The sequence below is a fragment of the Alosa alosa genome, chromosome 21 (assembly GCF_017589495.1).
Source record: "Alosa alosa isolate M-15738 ecotype Scorff River chromosome 21, AALO_Geno_1.1, whole genome shotgun sequence".
Lineage (NCBI taxonomy): Eukaryota > Metazoa > Chordata > Actinopteri > Clupeiformes > Clupeidae > Alosa > Alosa alosa.
The window spans coordinates 7,383,794-7,403,146 of record NC_063209.1 but is presented as its reverse complement, the minus strand read 5'-3'; the positions used below and the strand labels follow the sequence as shown (position 1 = coordinate 7,403,146).

Genomic DNA, 19,353 nt, shown 5'->3' with positions numbered 1-19,353 from the left:
GCCTTTAGCATGCTAGCTTACTAGCTATACATATCCATGCTTTTGAAAGTCACTGATTCCCCCTTGGGTGTGTGTGTGTGTGCGTTTGTGTTTCACCAAATATGACTAACATGAAAGAGAAGGGAAAGATGATTAGCTAGGCCCTGCCCGCCTGTATCTCAGCTCATTTTATTCAATCCAATCCTTTCTGTCTGCAGATGAGGAACATAGGTGGATACATAAAGCAAAGCAGTATTCAAATACACATCAAGTACTGCATCCCTCAACATTCCTCAGTGTTTCAAGCCTATTTGTATATTTAAGCCAAAATAAAAAAAAATTCCAGAGACACAGGTGAAATCATTGCAAGCGCCTCTGATTGATTAATCACCACTATGTGGATACTGTTTTTAGAATTGATTTAGATTAAGTGTTAGTTAGTATAATTTGTATTTTTGTAATTTGTATTTTAGTATATTTTTATATATTGTATTAAGTGTTAGTTAGTATAATTTGTATTTTAGTATATTTAGCATATTCTTTATCTTATACTGTCCTTACTGCTTAGTTGTGTTTTTATATTATATACTTTAATTACTCTTTCTGCTGTTAAAGAATGTGTTTGTGTTGTATGTATGCTGCTGAGACCTTGAATTTTCCCTGGGGATCAATAAAGTATCTATCTATCTATCTATCTATCTATATCATAGGTTTTTATTTGAGAACAGCTTTGTGTACTTACAGTGATAAACACAGAAAAACAGTTTCGGCAACCTCAGCTTTTAAACATGCTGTAGCAATAATGGTATTTTCTTAGTTATTCAAGAAACTTCCAAAAGAAATATTTTTGTTAAAGGTTGAAGATTGTATTTAGTCAAATTCTGTCAAAAGAACAATCTAATCCGATTCAGCACAATGGGCTCAAAATTCTGCATGCTATTCAGGCAACCTCACTCTCACTGAATAACGCTGTTCATCACAAGTTTTCCCCACAATCACTAGTCTGACCATCGTTGTTGAATCTTTCACATCGTACATTCCCTGCAAACCCAGACCTTCGGTTTCTCCACTTCAACAGAAGCACGATTCCTATAATAATGAAGACGAACACGATGCAACACATAACACTGCCAAATATCTGCCACCCTGATATATTGTTGGATGGGTCCAGGTCCTCAGAAAGGTTTCTGATATCCTCAGGCTTGGCTCGTCTCCACGCCTTCGTCTCTCCTACTCTGACCCAGGCATTGTCTCCCTCTGTCATGACAGCGATAGTTTTCGTACCAAGCATTTTAACCAGAGGAGGTCTTGTGAAAGGGGGCAAGTTGATGGGCAGCAAATGGTCTGCTGTGAAGACATTCGACTGCACACAGTAGAGAACTTGGCATCCATCACTGATGGCTGCAAGATGCTGGCTGAACTGTGGGGGGCAGCGCTGAAGACCTTCAGTCAGAGGGTTGCCAGATTTGCAGCTGAAGAATCCACCAAAAGGCACTGAGTATCGGGCACCTCCTTCATACTCATTACTCAAACACACCATCAGCCCACTGGACAACAGTTTCAGAGGGAAAAATGTTGGTGGACAGCCCTTGGATTTGGTTAAGGGATTCTGTTTTAAAAGGCTATATAGCCCCCCGAAGAGGTATCCTGAAAACTCCACAGTTACATTAGCAGAGTAACACCAGAAAGTGTCAATGCGAGCACGTCTGACATGATAACCATTCCTACAAACTCTCTTAGAACACTTGGAAATAATCCAGCAACTGTATGTTTCATCGTGGCATTCATATTCACTGTAACCCTGCTCTAAGAACTCAACAAAATGGACTTGAATGGTGCTTGACATGAGTAATCTCCAGTGTCTGGATTTACCTGTGCATGGTCCTTACAGATCACATTTGCATCTGATGTGAATTGAGTACACCGCTGGTAAACTCCTCCAAAACTATGTTTGGTTGTCGGACCTTCACAAGAACCATCGTCTATATTGGCCTGGAAGTTAAAATTCTTTGAGTCTGGCTTGATACATCCTGGATGGCTATTGATATTGTAATACCGCTCGACAGCCTGACGCACTAATATGGCCATTTTATTAATGGTTGGCTCTGGGAGGTGGGGAAATGATGCTCTGCTCAGAAAAAAATGCAATGGGACCCCGGCACGGTCAATAGCCACTAGATTATTAAGGGTGCTTTCCTGCCATTTTTGCAGCGTGATTCCCGGGTAGAACAAAGCTCCACCATGGCTCTGGGTGAAAGAGTATGTGAGGTTTTCCATATACCAGCGTTCCTCTGTAGTTGGTTGTTTGGATAAGGCATTTAAATTTAAATCAAATTTGCCAAAAAAGCTTGCACTGGCTAACCAAGAAACAGACAACTTATCAGTCTTTTCAACATAAGAGGTTCTGAGGTAGTCCTCATGTATTAGCAAAGCACCAGCTTCAACAGTTGTTATGACATGAGTGCCATAGTTCATTACCAGCTTTTCTGAGAGGTAAATGGCTTGACGGGTTTGGTTGTTTTCCAAGGCATCTGCAATTTCTTGTGCCTGGCGGGCAAAGCGAAGGTCCAATGTGAAGTCAGGGTACGCCTTAACTGTGTAGAGGTGATAGCACACCTTCAGAGGAAATAAGAGTTAATCAAAGTTTAAAACAATGTGATGGCATCTCAAGTCAAAATTGTCAACTTGGACTTTGAACATAATTATTTTCTAGGTTAATTTAAATAATCAATATTGTTAAAGGACAATGCCACCGCAAAATGAACCTAGGGGTTAATAACACATGTGTACCGAGTTCGTCCATTCTCTGGGATATGTTTTCATGCTTTCATACTCACTTCTATACAAGCGGTGACTGATCTTTCCTTCAGTTGATGGCTTTTCACTCGCTCGTTATCACTAGAGAACTTTGCATTTAGAATGGGCAAGAAAGATGCATCTGCGTTGATAGAGCGAGCAGTGGAGCTGTGCTCGTTGTACCATGAAGAGAGGATCTCAGCATTCATCTCCACATCGCTCACCTTCTGGGGGATCACAAACACCTCATCAGGGACAAGATAGACCCCATCCTCAGTAGTGTGACAGTGTCCATAGGTGATGTTCATGACTCGCCCCATGTCCAGGTTCCGAAGGTTGTCCCATCCTCCACCCGGCAACACTCCCAGGGCTGGCATCTTCATGGTTTTCCAGCACTCTTGCAACCCATTGCTTGGCCGAGGGAGAGGCTGAGAATTACAGTGACACAAAAAGCAAAGCAAAATAATGCTTCCTAAGCTGAGACCCATGTCTGATTGAGCTGTGAACAGAAGATCACAATATTAGTACCAGTGATATCATGGATGGCAAAACCAGTTGTGCCACTTTTGAGTATTAACCACCAACCACCATGTAACTCCCTGGGGAGTGGCTGTTAATCACAAGGTACCTTACAAACGTAATTCAATCACAGGATTCTATTTATCCAGTGTGGCAAATAACGATGAATCTGAAGCTGTGACAAAAAGTAATGACCTCCCAGAAGCAGTATGGGGGTAGAATAAGCATAATACACTAAAGACAGGTGTTTTAAAAAAACAGACGGCTCTTAAAGGTGCAGTCAGGGATTTTGCAGTTGCATTTGTTTGTGTTTATTTTTATGTTTAAATTTATTAGCAGATGCTGTTGTGCAAAAAATCGAACATAATATTTTTACTAAGGACCAAATGCCAGAGAGGTAGCTCACCCCTACCTTTTGTATTCACAAAGAAATTCCACTTATGGGCAGCTAGCGGTCATGAAGGGATGATTGCTGAATGTGAATTTTTCAATAGTTTATTTTTCTTGCGACTAGTGTTAATTTTGTCACCTATTTTTAATTTAGTCTTAGTCTTAGTCTTGTGACGAAATGTCCTTTTTAGTCTTTCAAATATAATTTTTGTTAGTCAAGTTTTAGTTGACTAAAAGTCTCGTCATTTTAGTCTAGTTTTAGTCAAAAGAAAACTAAAGGTATTTTAGTCTTAGTCAGTTTTAGTCAACACATTTTAGTCTTTTTTTTTTATAACAAATTATTAAAACTTTTTTTTTTTTTTCAGTCAGTATGTTTACATGCACAGGTAAGTCGAGCTACAGTTATAGCTCGGCTGGGATTTGACCATAGACAGTAAAAGATTTGACTGGACCACTGTCATATTTGTAGACCAGTGTTTCTCAAAGTGTGGTCCGGGGATCACTGGTGGTCCGCAAGCTATCGCAAGTAGTCCGCGAGCAGATGTGGTAAAATATAATATATATGAGTTGTTTGCAATATTGAACCAACTTGTATGTAAAAACAGTTCTGCAACACTGTCTATGTAAGATATCCCAGTTTAAATCATACAGTATGAATCCACACAATAAGCAAAGTGCAAAGACAATAAGCAAGGTGGTTCATTGAGTAGGCCTATTGTGTAGACTAATTATAGGCTACTGTTGAAGTAGGTCTAATCTTTTTTTTTTTTAGCTAGGGTTAGTTAAGTGGTCCTGAAACTGAAAAAGTTTGAGAAACACCGTCATAGGCCAAAGTATTAATGTTTTACTCCGCCTTGCTAGATGGCTTATATGCTTAAACACAACACATTCCCCAATCAGACTCTCCATCTTAGGCATAGCTAACTTGCTAGCGAACTTTCCATATTAGCTTACTTGCTAGCAAACTTTGCATCATCAGTCTAACTAGTTAAATAGTTGACATTACATGATGAACATTTTCGTATGGACATTCTGGGGGATGTTAATTTGTATGAGAGAAGCTTCAACTTCTGGGTATGTAGCATTGTGGCATAAAGCTTAGGTAGAGAGTTGCTAGACTAACCCTGTTGCTGCCACTAGGGGCGCGTCTAGATTTCAAGGTACAGGGTTGCAGCAACAGGACGTAGACTAGCCTACAGGAAAGCTGCTGCGTATGAACTCATTCGGAATATTTTGAAAACGTAACAGCTAGATATTCTGTCTTCTCATTCTGTAGATGAAAATGAAGAGAGATTTTATCTTAGTTTTTATTTCATGCAAAACATTTTAGTATAGGCAACAATGTTTTTTCGCTTCAGCTAATGTGAGAACAGCTGTGTTCAACGAAGCTCACATGTATTTCAGTGACGGCTATTGCTGAAGCGTCAGCTCTGGTGTGAAGTCGTATGCAAGTAAAGGAGCAACGAGCAAGTCGTATGCAAGTAAAGGAGCAACGAGCAAGTTTAACTGTGCAAGTTCACAGAGAAAAGGACACCGACAAAGGCAATCAGTCCTACTGCCTATATGTCAATCTTTAACAGAAAAAAATACAGAACTCAATGAACCACAATGACATCAATAGATGGTAAGGTGTTGAGTCAGTGTGTTTGAATTCCCTTCCTTGTAGCATTCCACAGTGGGGAGAAGTTCACCTTATTTAAATAACAATTCTATTTCCTTGTTATAATGTGATTAATTAAAAGCTCTGTCAGTCTATTTTCTTAAACTTTTTGTCTGGCGACCCCCCGAAAAACACTGGCCAAGTCTCGCAACCCCTGTCTCCAACTGGCAAAATGTGATTTTACTTTGGGAAATGTTGCGGATGTGGAAATTGTCTTCTCTCATGGGTAGGCTATGTCAACACCAAAGAGGCATAATGTCAATGGCTTCCTTTGACAATCTGATTTATTATTTTCCAAAGGATAACTAGCACTCATCCAATGTATAACTGGAGCTCCTGTGGCAAAAAAAGGCTAGCGTTCTAGCGTTTATGTGCAGCATCTTCAAGCTCATCATTGCAAGAGGCAGAGGTTTAAGTTTGTGTAAACATCTACTTTCGAAGGAACATTATGGAAACACTGTGAATTGGATGCCTAGGCCTACATCTAAAGCTACTGAATATCCTAGTTTTTTAACATGTTGGTCTAAAAACCTTAAGAACCATCATTTTGTGACCCCTCCCATATTTTTGGCAACCGCCAGTTTAAGAACCACTGAGCTAAATGACGTAAATGTAAATGTTGATTCTTAACCCTTAAAGGAGTACCGTCACACCGGTGTGACGGGAATGTTGGGAAATTAACATTCTAAAGAATATCTGGGTTCATTGATTTCAACATAGAATTTTAGAACCTTCAATTGTTGCGGAACTTAGAACGTTCAAAAACCTACACCTTTAAGGGTTAAGATTCTTAACTCTGACTACACAAATTCTGATCACACTACATTACCTTGCATGCTATTGCAGGCAACCAGTCCTATTGCCTATATGTCAATCTTTAACAGAAAAAAAATACAGATCTCAATGAACATCAATAGATGGTAAGGTGTTGAGTGTGTTTGAATTCTCTTACTTGTAGCATTCCACAGTGGGGAGAAGTTCACCTTATTTAAACAACAATTATATTTCCTTATTAGCTGCATACTTAAGGTTGGAGATATTTAGGCACAGCAAGTTTATCACATACGGTACTGAACTTCAGGATACATAGCCTTATGATTCTCTTAGTTCTTGAATTATGAACCTCGAGCACAGAGGTCTGGGTCTGGGGGCATGCTCCCCCAGAATATTTTTTTTTTTTTTTAAAAAACCTTAAATAACAACTTCTGGTGAGATTTTTGGAAAGAAGCATTAACACTTTATACGTCACTGTATACATTCTATATCTTGCTAACCGAATGCAAATTAGGCAAATTAGTGTTTATTGTTGCTAGGTTACCAAACTATCTACCAGCAGCATGTCTACAAAGACATGAGGGGTGCCTATTAGGGGTTTGCACGGCGTGTCATCAGATCAGGACGTCGCCATATTGGAGATACTCGCCTCATTAGAAAGCATTAGGCACTGAAGTAAATCCCAAACATCGTCAAGGAAAATGGTTAATTATTGCCGTGTTTTAGGTTGTACCAATAGGTCCGACTGAGAAAAACATCTGGTGTAGGTATCGACTTCCAAAAGTTATTAAAAAAACCAGGGAGAAAGGAGAATAATGTCAGAAGTTATCAGAGGAAGGGGGGCGCTTGTGGTTGAACTTGGTACTTCGTCTCCCTCACCAAACTTATATGGATCTGCGCTGCCAATAAACCGTAATTACCCAACTTTAAAGATCCGAAGCTTCCCTAACCAGAAGCCTTGGGTGGATAGAGAAGTGAGAACGGCATTAAAGACACGCGCCATGACTTATAATGCTGGGCTTATTTCAGGGGATATGACGGATTACAAAGCAACATCTTATAGTTTACGAGCTATTAAAGATGCTAAGCGCTTATAGAGACAGAGTTGAAGCTGATTTCTTGGAGGGTGATCCAGCACAAGTGTGGAAAGGACTCCGAACCATCACTGGCTTTGAAAGAAAGTCCCCTCCTATGATGAATGTGAGTAAAGCCCTCCCTGATGAACTTAATGCTTTTTATGCTCGCTTTGACATGAAAAACACTGACTATATTGGACTAGCTGCAGCATGTGAAGCAAATGAGGATGCACCTTTCTGTGTCTCTGAGGTCGATGTGAGCAATGCCTTTAGGAGGGTTAATTGTAGAAAAGCTGCTGGACCGGATGGAATTTCTAACAGGGTTTTGAAATCCTGCGCTGCTCAGTTAGCTCCTGTGTTCACTTATATCTTTAACACATCATTGGCTCAAGAGACAGTTCCTACTTGCCTCAAGCAGTCTGTTATTGTTCCAGTACCGAAAAACAAAAGTCCATCATGTCTGAATGACTACCTTCCAGTAGCCCTGACGCCTACAGTGATGAAGTGTTTTGAGAAGCTTGTGAAAAACATTATATGCTCATCCCTCCCCTGCCTCCTTCGACCCCCCTCCAATTTGCTTACAGAGCCAACAGGTCTACAGAGGATGCCATCTCAAACCTCATGCACACCACCTTAACTCACCTGGAGGAGGGGAATGGGAATTATGTGAGGATGCTGTTCATTGACTTTAGTTCAGCATTCAACACGATAGTACCTCTCACCTTGGTCACAAAGATGAAGGCCTTAGGACTGAACACCACCCTGTGTCACTGGATCAGCACTGGTGCTCCCCAAGGCTGTGTTTTGAGTCCACTGCTGTACAACATCTACACACATGACTGCAAAGCCAACAGTAGTCATACCTCCATCATCAAGTTTGCAGATGACACAGTGATCTTGGGCCTGATTAGTAACAACAATGAACAGCTCTACTTGGATCAGGTTGATGAGGTGGCACAGTGGTGTCAATCTAACAGCTTGACACTGAATATCAATAAAACCAAGGAAATGGTAGTGGATTACAGAAGGCAGCAGCAGAACTACAGTTACACCCCACTAATGATCAGCGGGCAACCTGTAGAGAGAGTCACAAGTTTTAAATACCTTGGTGTCCACATTACTGAAGACCTAACATGGACTGTTAACACTCAATATGTTCTGAAGAAGTCCAGACAACGACTCTACTTCCTTCACAGCTAAGGAAATTCAAAGTTTCTACATCCATCATGAAGGCCTTCTACACTTCAGCGGTTGAGAGTGTTCTAACTGGTAGCATCATCACCTGGTATGGGAACTCCACAGTTAGAGATTGTAGTACTCTGCAGAGAGTAGTGCTTCAGCTGAACGCTATTAGAACTCAACTTCCTGCTCTACAAGATATCTATTCCAGAAGAGTACTCCTAAGAGCCCAAAAGATTCTGAAGGACTCTTCTCATCCTAACAATGGATTATTCCTACCGCTGAAATCAAGAAGACGCTTATGTAGTCACAAAGCCAGAACTGAGAGACTCAGGAGAAGTTTTTATCCCCAGGCCATCCGAACTCTGAACTCACACTATACTGACTTTGCACACATTCACTCTTCAGCACTCTCAAACATTTCCCAACTCTGAACTCACACTATACTGACTTTGCACTCATTCACTCCTCAGCACTCATGCCCCACACACACACACACCTACAAGACTTTTAGCACTTTTACATCCCTCACCCTATGCTATAGACCTTTAATTATTTTCTTATTTCATCACACGTCAAAACACACACACACACACACATATCTGACTTTCTCCAACTTTTGCACATCTCCATAGAACTTTTATTTATTATTTTTGATTTCTCCTCCATCTACCCATGTCCTTGATTGCCTAGCCTTTCTGCCCCCCACCCCCACCCCCACCCCACCCCCATCCCCAACACCCCCACAAAAAACAAACACATTAACATCATCACTGTCATCACCTCACATACATACAGCACACTGCTTGCTACAGTGAGCCTCCTCTACTTGCTGCACACTGCCCCCCCCCTCCCTACATACACAGCACATTGTCTTCAGGATCTTCTCCAACACACATCCTCTACATACTTACAGCACACTGCCCCCACCTACCCACACCACTACACACACACACACACACACACACAGTCACTGCTACACTCCCTCCCTACCACACACACACATCTTCATCACTCACATACATCATACATACAGTACTCTGCTTAGTAGTAAGTCCCTTCACCATACTTGCAGTACATTGCCCCCCCCCTCTCCCCCTACATACACAGCACATTATTTCATCAGGAAGCTTCTCCAACACACATCCCCAACATACTTACAGCACACTGTTGCCCCCCCCCCCCCTACATACACAGCACATTATTTCATCAGGAAGCTTCTCCAACACACATCCCCAACATACTTACAGCACACTGTTGCCCCCCAATACACAGCACATTGTCTCATGAGGAAGCTTCTCAACACACATATTGCACACTGCCCTCCCCCACATACACAGCACACTATCACATCTCCCCTGTCATCCCCCCAACACACACACCAAGACCCCTGGCAGTTGGGTTAGCCCCTTGAGCCGTGGATCTGCCCAAGGGAGTTTTTCCTTGCCCCTGTTGCTCTTGGGTGCTCCTTGTTGGTGCCCCCCCCCCCCAATTCCTATCCCTCCCTCACCTTTCTTATGCAGCCCTTGCCACTTAATCTACTAAACCCCTCTTCTACTGCACTTTTTACCCCACTTTGCACAAATAGGCTGACACCAGACATAATTTCACTGCATTTCTTACTTCCAGTAACTATATGCATGTGACAATAAACTTCCTTGTATCCTTGTATCCTTGTAATTTCTCGAAATATCGCACATTTTCTTGTGGTCCAAGTCCTGTCCTATATGCCTTTGCATCTTAGACGCATTTTGATGAGCTTTTCTGTTGCTTAGACACGCTACAATCAATGTAAGATATCCAAAGTGCATAATACTCCATTGTACTTTATTCACTGAGTATCGCCAATATGGCCGCGCGTGCTGGGTTACCATGGTTACCGGCCAGAACGTGACGTCCGTGCAAACCCCTAATTCTATTTTATTCCACTGCTTGGTTGAATTTCCCATTGTCCTACGTAATTTAGAACGACCATTAACCGCATGTTATCTGCACACCTATGAAGTAGATCCATTTTTGGCCGTATCACACTTGTATATTAATTAAGCCAAACTCGTTGAAGTTTAAATGAACTGTCACGTTGCATCCGAGCTGTAAAATGCAGACGTTCAGAACATTGCAACATTGTAGCATATGACGGAGGTGGCTTTTAGCTAGATGGATGACAGCAAGTAAAAGTAAGCGAGTAAAATAGCGATGTTTCAAAGTTAAAGTTCATCAGAATCTTGGGATACGCCCGCTTGACAACGGGAGAGATAGAACTAACGACTGGCCTTTGGCCGTAGCAACCATCCATTTAGAACTAGTAACGGCAGTTTGTCCTGTGAGTTGAGAAATTAGTTGATATGTGTCGGAAGAAATTAGTTCTACAAACAAGACAGTTTTAGCGATTAAAACGTTTAAATTGTAACAGGAAATAAACATAACGCATGTGGCAACAGTGGAATAAGCGGGATAATGGACTCCACGGTGGTCTGTTCACAGAAGTTAATGCACTACGAGGTTTAAACGGCCCTCCGCTTCGCGTCGGGGCTGTTTTACAACCCCGACCGTGCATTAACTTCTGTGAACAGACCACCGTGTCGTCCATTATCCCTTACGTAATTGCCTAGGCTACCAGATCCTTTTGTCTGGCGAAGTCATATTTTAGTGAACTGAGATCTGAAAAATTGCTGCCATTGCAGTTAGCTAATTAGCTAGCATTCCAGCAAAAAAGTCCTGAAAAATTGCTGCGGGACCTAGCATTTACACTGTCAACACAGTTCCTATAACGTTAAAGGTCCAGTATGTACTGTAGGAAATAATGGAAAATAAACTGTAACCATTCCAAAAATGATCACCATATGTTGTCAGAGAGTAAGGAAACACGATGAATTGAAGTAATGGCTTATTTGACAACATTACTCTAACCTGTAAAACCCCGTAAAACCCATTAAAAAAAATGAGTTACGGGGCGGAATCTCTTGGAATTTTCATTTATGTTTTGAACGATTAATTCTAGAATAGCGTATTAATAATGGGCTAGCGCGTCCTCTTATTTGGGTTGCCAAATTAGCAAAGGCCAACTGTCAACAGCTGTCAGTTGTAGGCCTAGTCATGAACGCCTACGAGAGGCAGGCAAATTTCCAAAATTAAAACAAGAAACAAATTAAGTTGACATCGGGAGCTCCCTGAGATGGTGACGTCTTCATCAAACGAAGAATATCAAGTCTGACGCAGAGCTGGCCATATTTCTCCACAACAGGTAGCCTAGGCTAAAATTCATCTGCATCGCTAACTTCAGCTAAATATGTTACGTTGGTTAGAGAGGTATTTTTTGTTTTCACTGTTTCCGTAATGTGTAGCTGGGTCATGGTTGGAGAAACGTTAAAACAGCTGCAGGTCAACTAATGTTAGCTAGTGCAAACCCCTAGTTAGCTAGTTAGCTAGCATTAAGCCAGGCAGCAACTAGGGTTTAATATTTTTCCCGAAAATGAGATGTATCAAATCCCGGGAAAAGGCGGCATTTTCCAGGAATCCCGAAATAGCTGTTTTTGTAGTTGTTGTTTTAGCCCAAGTAATGTATGATAGGCTATCACTCAAATATGCGTTCCCAAATCGCAAACTGACATTTTTATATTATTTGTATCATTATTAGGCCAAAAGAACACAGTTTATGTCCATCGACAAAGTTTGCAATTATCATTTCTGCTGCGTGCGTGATAGGCCTATCTGCCGCAGCACTAACTATGAAATGCCAAGTGGATTGTCATTATAAAAACTGACGAAATCTCCTAAAGTAAACCATAGAATGATTCCTAAACCATTCTTATAAACAAAATCCATAATGTGGCTATTGAGATTTGTTAACGGCTGCAAACGGGAATAATCACTCGAAATTAACCAAATGTTTCTTTATTAAGGCAGGACAGGCATATTTATCTTTTAAACACCACAAAGTTCAAATAAATGTAATAACCTCCCAGAAAACCCTGACAATCCGGTCACACAACATGCACTTTGCATTTTCATTTTCAAGTCTTTATAAATGCTCCCATACAAAGCTGGCAGTAGACATCCTTAGGCGGTAGATACTGCTGTGTAGGCTACTGAATGCAACGTTACCGTAAGACAACAATAGACGCGCACTGGAATTTTTTTTTACTTTCATTTCCCGTTTCCCGTCATAACATTTCCCGGGAATCGGGAAATAGTTTTGATCAGATTTCCCGGGAATCCCGTCTCCTGGGATTAAACCCTAGCAGCAACGACATGCTGCTGGTAGATAGTTTGGTAACCTAGCAACAATAAACACTTGACCCACAGCACTCTAAAAGGAGCGCTGTCCGGAGCTCTGTTCTAGAATTTTTGGCTGTCAGTGCAAAAATAGCGATGTGGACACCGGCTCACGAGTCACTGGCAACAGCAGACAAGGTTACCAAAACGTCTGCCAGCCAAACTGTAATGCATGTCCTTTTTGGAATGTTGCTGGAATGCTAGCTAACTGCAATGGCAGCAATCTTTCAGATCTCAGTTCACTAAAATATGACTTCGCCAGACAAAAGAAATCTGGTAGCCTAGGCTATTACAATAGAATAGGCACCCCTCATGTCTTTGTAGCCTAATTGGGGGCCAAGCAGCGAAGCTACGAGGACCTCATTGTGTTTCTACGTTTTCCTATTATTATTATTATATGCAATGGAAGTCAATGGCAGCCCATAGAACCGTCTGGTAAAAAGTTGGGAAATTTGGCACACTAATTGGGGACGGTCCCATGATTCATGTCACCAAGTTTCATGTCGGCAACTCAAACCCTTTAGCGCCACCAACAGGCCAAAGTTGGAAGTGTGTTCACTTACGTAACTTTTGACCCGTAGGTCCGATTTTCAAAAGTCAGGTATCGTTGGAATCCTTGGACCAAGCCGAGTTCAACACACTATGACGTCATTTTCCGCCATGATGGATTTTCCGCCATTTTGGATTTCATCAAAAACACTTAAAACATACTTTCTCTGATTCCCACCAAATTTTACACAGATCATCTTCAGACCAAGCCTCACAAAGTTATCACTTTTTTCCTCTTGAAGTATTACCGTTAAGCCCGTAACAGCCAATCAAAATTTGCAGCGAAGCTGCCAAACAGGAAGTGAGCTCATATCTCAGCAACCCTTGCAGTCATCAAATCCAAACTTGGTATATGGACTCATGACCCCATCAGGAGGACGCTCTAGAAATGTGGTGACCTTTGACCTATAGGGGGCGCTGTAAATCAGTAACATGCCTTTTGGATTGTAGCTGCTGTTGTGCCTAGAGTTACAATGTACTAGTGGTGTCTGGTAATACTGTGGAAGATCCTTATGTCGACAGATGGCAATTCATGACATCAACATAATTGATTTGGCCGCCATATTGGATTTAATCAAAACCACTATCAAATTTCCCTAGGTCACAAATTTCATCGGATCCTCACCAAAATTGGCACAGACCATCTTCAGACCATGCCTCATCAGTGCTTTGATTTCCATAACAATTGACGGAAGCGTTTGCCCGTAGCAGCCAATCGAAATTGGTGGCGAAGCCGCCAAACAGGAAGTGAGCTCATATCTCAGCACCCGTAGCATCTATCAAAACTAGTGATGGGCAAATGAAGCTTTGGTGAACCACTAAACCACAGCAGTGCAAGCTAGCAAGCTAGCAACACTAATTAGCAACACTTTTTGCTTTTCAGCTAGTGTCGCTAGGTTCACACTGCTGTGGTTCAGTGGTTCACCAAAGCTTCATTTGCCCATCACTAATCAAAACCAATTGGTGAGCAAACTAAGTACATTGACTCCTAACCTAATTGGGAGAACACACAACCAATCTGGTAACCTTTGACCGCTAGGGGGCGCTGTAATTAGCAAAACCTTTTTTTGCCCGTAGCTGCTGAAGTGTATTATTCTGCCATGGAAGTCTATGGCAGCCCATAGAACCGTCTGGTAAAAAGTTGTGAAGTTTGGCACACTGATTAGAGACAGTCCTGTGATAAATTTCATCAAGTTTTAAGTCGGCACCTCATACACTCTAGCACCACCAAGAGGTCAAAGTTGTATGTGCGTTCACGCACCTAACCTTTGACCTGTCGCTCTGAGTTTTCAAAAACCAGATGTTGTTGGTGTCCTTGGACTAAGCTGAGCTTCAATGCACCCTATGATGTCAATTTCCGCCATGATGGATTTTCCGCTATATTGAATTTGATCAAAAACCCTTAAAAGTTTTCATAGGTCACAAATTTTGTCCGATTAACTCCAAACTTGATGCACATCATCTTCAGAGCATGTCTCACAAATGCATTGCTTTTTGTCTTTCGAACTAAAACCATTTGGCCATAATAGCCAATCGAAATTTGAGGCGAAGCCGCCAAACAGGAAGTGAGCTCATATCTCAGCAACCCATTCATCTATCATAACCAAACTTAGTACATGGTCTCAGGACCCAATCAGGGGGACGCTCAAGAAATCTGGTGACCTTTGACCTCTAGGGGGCGCTGTAATTAAGAAACATGCCTTTTGGCCTGTAGCTGCTGTTGTGTTTGGAATTAAAATGTACTAGTGGTGTCTGGTAATACTGTTGGAGGTCCTTAGGTCGACCCAAGCCAACTTGTGATGTCATCGTAATTGATTCGGCCACCATATTGGATTTAATCAAAAACACGTACAAGTTTTCACAGGTCACAAATTTCAGTGGATCCTCACCAAAATTCGCATAGACCATCTTCAGACAATGCCTTATCATTGCTTTGCTTTCTGGAACAATTGACAGAAGCATTCGGCTGTAATCGCCAATCAAAATTTGCAGCGAAGCCGTCAAACAGGAAGTGAGCTCATCAGCAACCCTGCCATGTATCATAACCAAACTTACTACATAGATTCATGCCCCCATTAGGAGGACGCACAAAAAATGTGTTGACCTTTGACCTGTAGTGGCTGCTGCGATTAGCAATATTGCATTTTGATCTGTAGTTGCTGATGTGCTGATGTGATCTTTTATTTTTGGATGTGAAACTGATGACATGTTCCATCCAGTTCATTCTAATGCGTGCGTGGAAGGACGGGGTGGGACGGGCAAGGGTGATTAGGTGGGGGGGCTGGCTGGCGGAGGCAGTGGCAATACTCAGCTCTGTTTCAGCCCTACAAAATCAGTTATGTTTGATGTGACACTTGTTGAAAGTGTTGATCGCGAGTGTCTGCTGAGTTCTATCTTGTCGCCGTGGTTACTCCGGCCTATTCTGCTAGGCCCCCTCATTGCTGCTTGCAGCTATATTTTGCATTCGGTTTGCAGTAGTAGTTTAATATTTAGTCACATAGGACTTCGCTGATTTTTTCCTTGACCACTAGGTCTACACGAACATTGTTGACAGTGTAGGTCCCGCCCCTTTCTTGATTTTAATTGGCTAGCTAGAGAGAAGTGACATTGACAAACCAATCAGGAACTGAGAAATCAAACTCCTTCCGTTTCATGCAAACTCTCTCACACACACCACTATACTCTCTCACATATACTAGTATACTCTCTCGCATACACCACTATACTCTCTCACATTCACTAGTATACCTTCTCGCATACACTACTAAACTCTCTCGCATACACTACTATACTCTCTCGCATACACTATTATACTCTCTCGCATACACTACTTTAGTCTCTCACGTATATGACTATACTCTCTCATATACACTACTATAGTCTCTCACATACACTACTATAGTCTCTCACACACTACTATAGTCTCTCACATACACTACTATAGTCTCACATATACTACTAAACTCTCTCACATACACTACTATACTCTTTACTCTCTCACATACACTACTATACTCCTTCACATACACTACTATACTCTCTCACATACACGACTATACCCTCTCATACATACATGTAAAATGACTATAATAGTGAGTGTGCATGAGTATAGTGGTGTATGTACAAGATTATGATAGTCTGTGTAAGACCAAGTATGAATTAAGGCCTAGATGGCCCCTCATATTGACAGATGTGGCCGCTTGCAGATTTGTCACTTTCTGATATACTAGAGACGCACACAAATATGCATGACATGTTTAAAAGTCAAAATGTATGTATGTAGTACTATATGCATTGGACCATGAATATGCCACCCAAAAAACAAACACCTAAATTAACTCCACGTGGGTATAGAACCACGAATAAATTGACCTGTTTTCTTGGTAAGAGTGTCTATCCACTTGCGCCACGAACCAGCTGACGGTAATCACAGAAATTGACTTCAGTTGTATGATTAAAAGAAGTCAGCTAACGTTATTATAATTGTAACAAGTTAACATAGCTGTTCATGTTATCTGGCTACCATGTTATCATGCTACCGTTGCCCAAGCCATTTAGTAGGCCTTCAAAGTATCATGGTTAAGTTTTACAAACGTTTCACTGAGGTTAGGCTGTGGCCGCCCCTACCTGAAGTGTCTGTTGAGCCACATGAACGTCAGCAAATAAATTAAATTAAAATGTGTTGCCTAATTGTGTATCCTTTTGTCCAGCCTATTCTTTTAAGAATTCAGTTCATGAAACACAGGCATTGAAACGCACATTGCAATGGGCAGGAGAAGTCTATAACGTGTCCATATTTTACACAAACTTTGAGCACAGGGAGAGTCAAAACTCTTAGGCTTATATGCTATTAACGTTAATGTTGCTGACATGTAAACATGGGTTTGATGTTTTTTTGATACTTTATTTCCCAATTCACAAGTTGGTGCTTCTCCTGTGGCGCAACAGGTTAATGCCTTTACATTGCTTTTTCACGCAGTCGACATGGGTTCAATCCTCATCACACGTTTTTTTTATTATTATTATTTATTTACTTTTAGACCAGCAACGCTTCCTCAATTTAGGCTACAGATACTAGGTGGCCACAGAGAGCCTGACCAGCAGTCAGTGAAATGTTTGAAAACTTAAACATGATACTTTGAAGACTTACTGGCTTGGGCAACTGCTGTAGCAAGACAACACCATCAGCCTGTGTTAACTTGCTACAATCATCAGCTGACGTCTTCTAATTGTATAGACTAAGTCAAGTAAATTTCCCTTGATTTATCAGCTGGTTCGTGGTGCAAGTACGTAGATGAATGGTTATCATGTAGGAGTTTATTTAGGAAGCAGGTTCGATATCCACGTGGAGTTATTATTTGGGTATTTATTTTTTTAGTGGCATATTCATGGTCCAGTGTATGTAGCGTACTACAGACAATTTTGACATTTAAATATGTCATGCATATTTGTATTTGTTCGTCTCCAGTTTCCATCAGAAAGTGACATCTGCAAGCAGCCACATCTGTCAAAGAAACGTCATCACTCGTGAAACGTCATCAACGCAGCCAGTTAACATGGGTGCCAGATGCCATGTAACACCGGGATTGTTCTCTTTTTTTAATGTCTGTCCCGGAAAATAGATAATCTTTCCCGGGACACCAAATGTCCCGTTTTTTGGTGCAAATGCACTTCTATTCCCTATATAATGTACTAGTGTATAAGTATTCCCTAGTTTCACTTTCAATAAAACCTACGTTCCGCTCCTGCAATGCTACTCATTTTCTTAAGTTATCTTGATTGTATCCAACTGTCAGAGGCAGGGATACACTTATTTGATTGGTTGTAGCCTAATGCAGACCTGCGAAACGAAAGTTTACCTTAACCATCACCCAACTACCGGCCCCGCGCAGGATGTGCAAGTGAGTGCGTGCCGGTAGGCAACAGATTGCAGAGGGGTAGCCTGGTAGTGGGGGGCCTTAAGCACATTTTTGCGCAAATTCATCTAAAAGCGCCAAATTTGGCACAGATGTAGCTTAGGTCATACTGAAATGATTTAGCTAGGGCGCCGGAGTCAGCGACCCTTGGGGCCAAGATGGCGGCCAAATCCAATATGGCCACCTCCCGAAAAGGGTTCCGGCTATAACTTTTGAACCACATGAATTACAAATACAAACTTGATATCTTTTTTCAGCTTATTTGATCATGGGGAAAGACATAGGAATGTTAATATTTATGACCCGGTGCACCTGGACCCCCTTATTCCTCCAATTCCAATATGGCCACTGTCCAAAAAAGCAGTTTTGGCTGTAGTATGGGGCCTTATACCCCATTGTTTGTGCAAATTAATCTACAAGCACCAAATTTGGCGCAGATGCAACTGAGGGCATACTAAAATGATTTAGCCAGGGCGCCCGAGCCAATGGTCCCTGAGACCAAGATGGCAGCCAAATCCAATATGGTTGTCGTCTGAAAGGGATTCGGCTATAGCTTTGGAGCCAGATGAGATACAAATACAAACTTGATGTCTATTTTACCCCAAACCCATAGGAATACTTACATTTATGATTGGGTATATCAGGACCCCTCAAATTCCCTAAATTCCTAAATATGGCCGCTGTCCGAAAAAGGGTTTTGGCTTCAAATTCTGAACTAAATGCGCTACAAATGTTAAGATGTTGTGTCTATTTTTATTTTATTGACCACAGGAAGTCCATTGGCATATTTATATGTATGCTTGTGTAAGTCTGGAACCTGTATTCTTTTCAAGACTGTGGTTGAAAATCCTTTTTTACCACAACTTTGAAGGTTATTCTCAATGTTGATTAATTTCCTTATAAAAGTGAAATGCTTTCAGTGTACCACAGGTGAATACATTTCAAAGTGTAATCATATATAAAAAGGATAAGACACTATAAATATTGCCTTGCAATAATAATTGTATGTCAAATTGTTAAAAGAATATTTTAGTCAATTTGTCCAAAACTCTTAAAAGGTTTGCTTAGCATATCAAAAAAACGGCAATAACATAAAAAACAACAACAGTGAATTATCATGGTCTCCCTCATGAATTCTCATTCTCATGGTCTTTCTCACAACACTTGTAGAAAAAAGTACACCTGGTTAGGAAAGAAGTTGGTAGGAAAGGAAGTAGTTGGCTAAACTCTGTTGTTGGTC

The 19,353-nt window shown here is 41.3% G+C and overlaps 1 protein-coding gene across 1 annotated transcript; it reads right to left on the bottom strand.

Annotated features, from left to right (window-relative positions):
• Nucleotides 1-627: 627 nt before the first annotated feature.
• LOC125285980 (macrophage-expressed gene 1 protein-like) lies at nt 628-3,286 on the bottom strand. The gene is given in 3 exon segments (XM_048230612.1): nt 628-1,788; nt 1,791-2,595; nt 2,817-3,286. Coding segments are annotated over 3 exon segments (2,085 nt in total). The 5' UTR covers nt 3,264-3,286; the 3' UTR covers nt 628-955.
• Between the last annotated feature and the right edge of the window lie 16,067 nt (nt 3,287-19,353).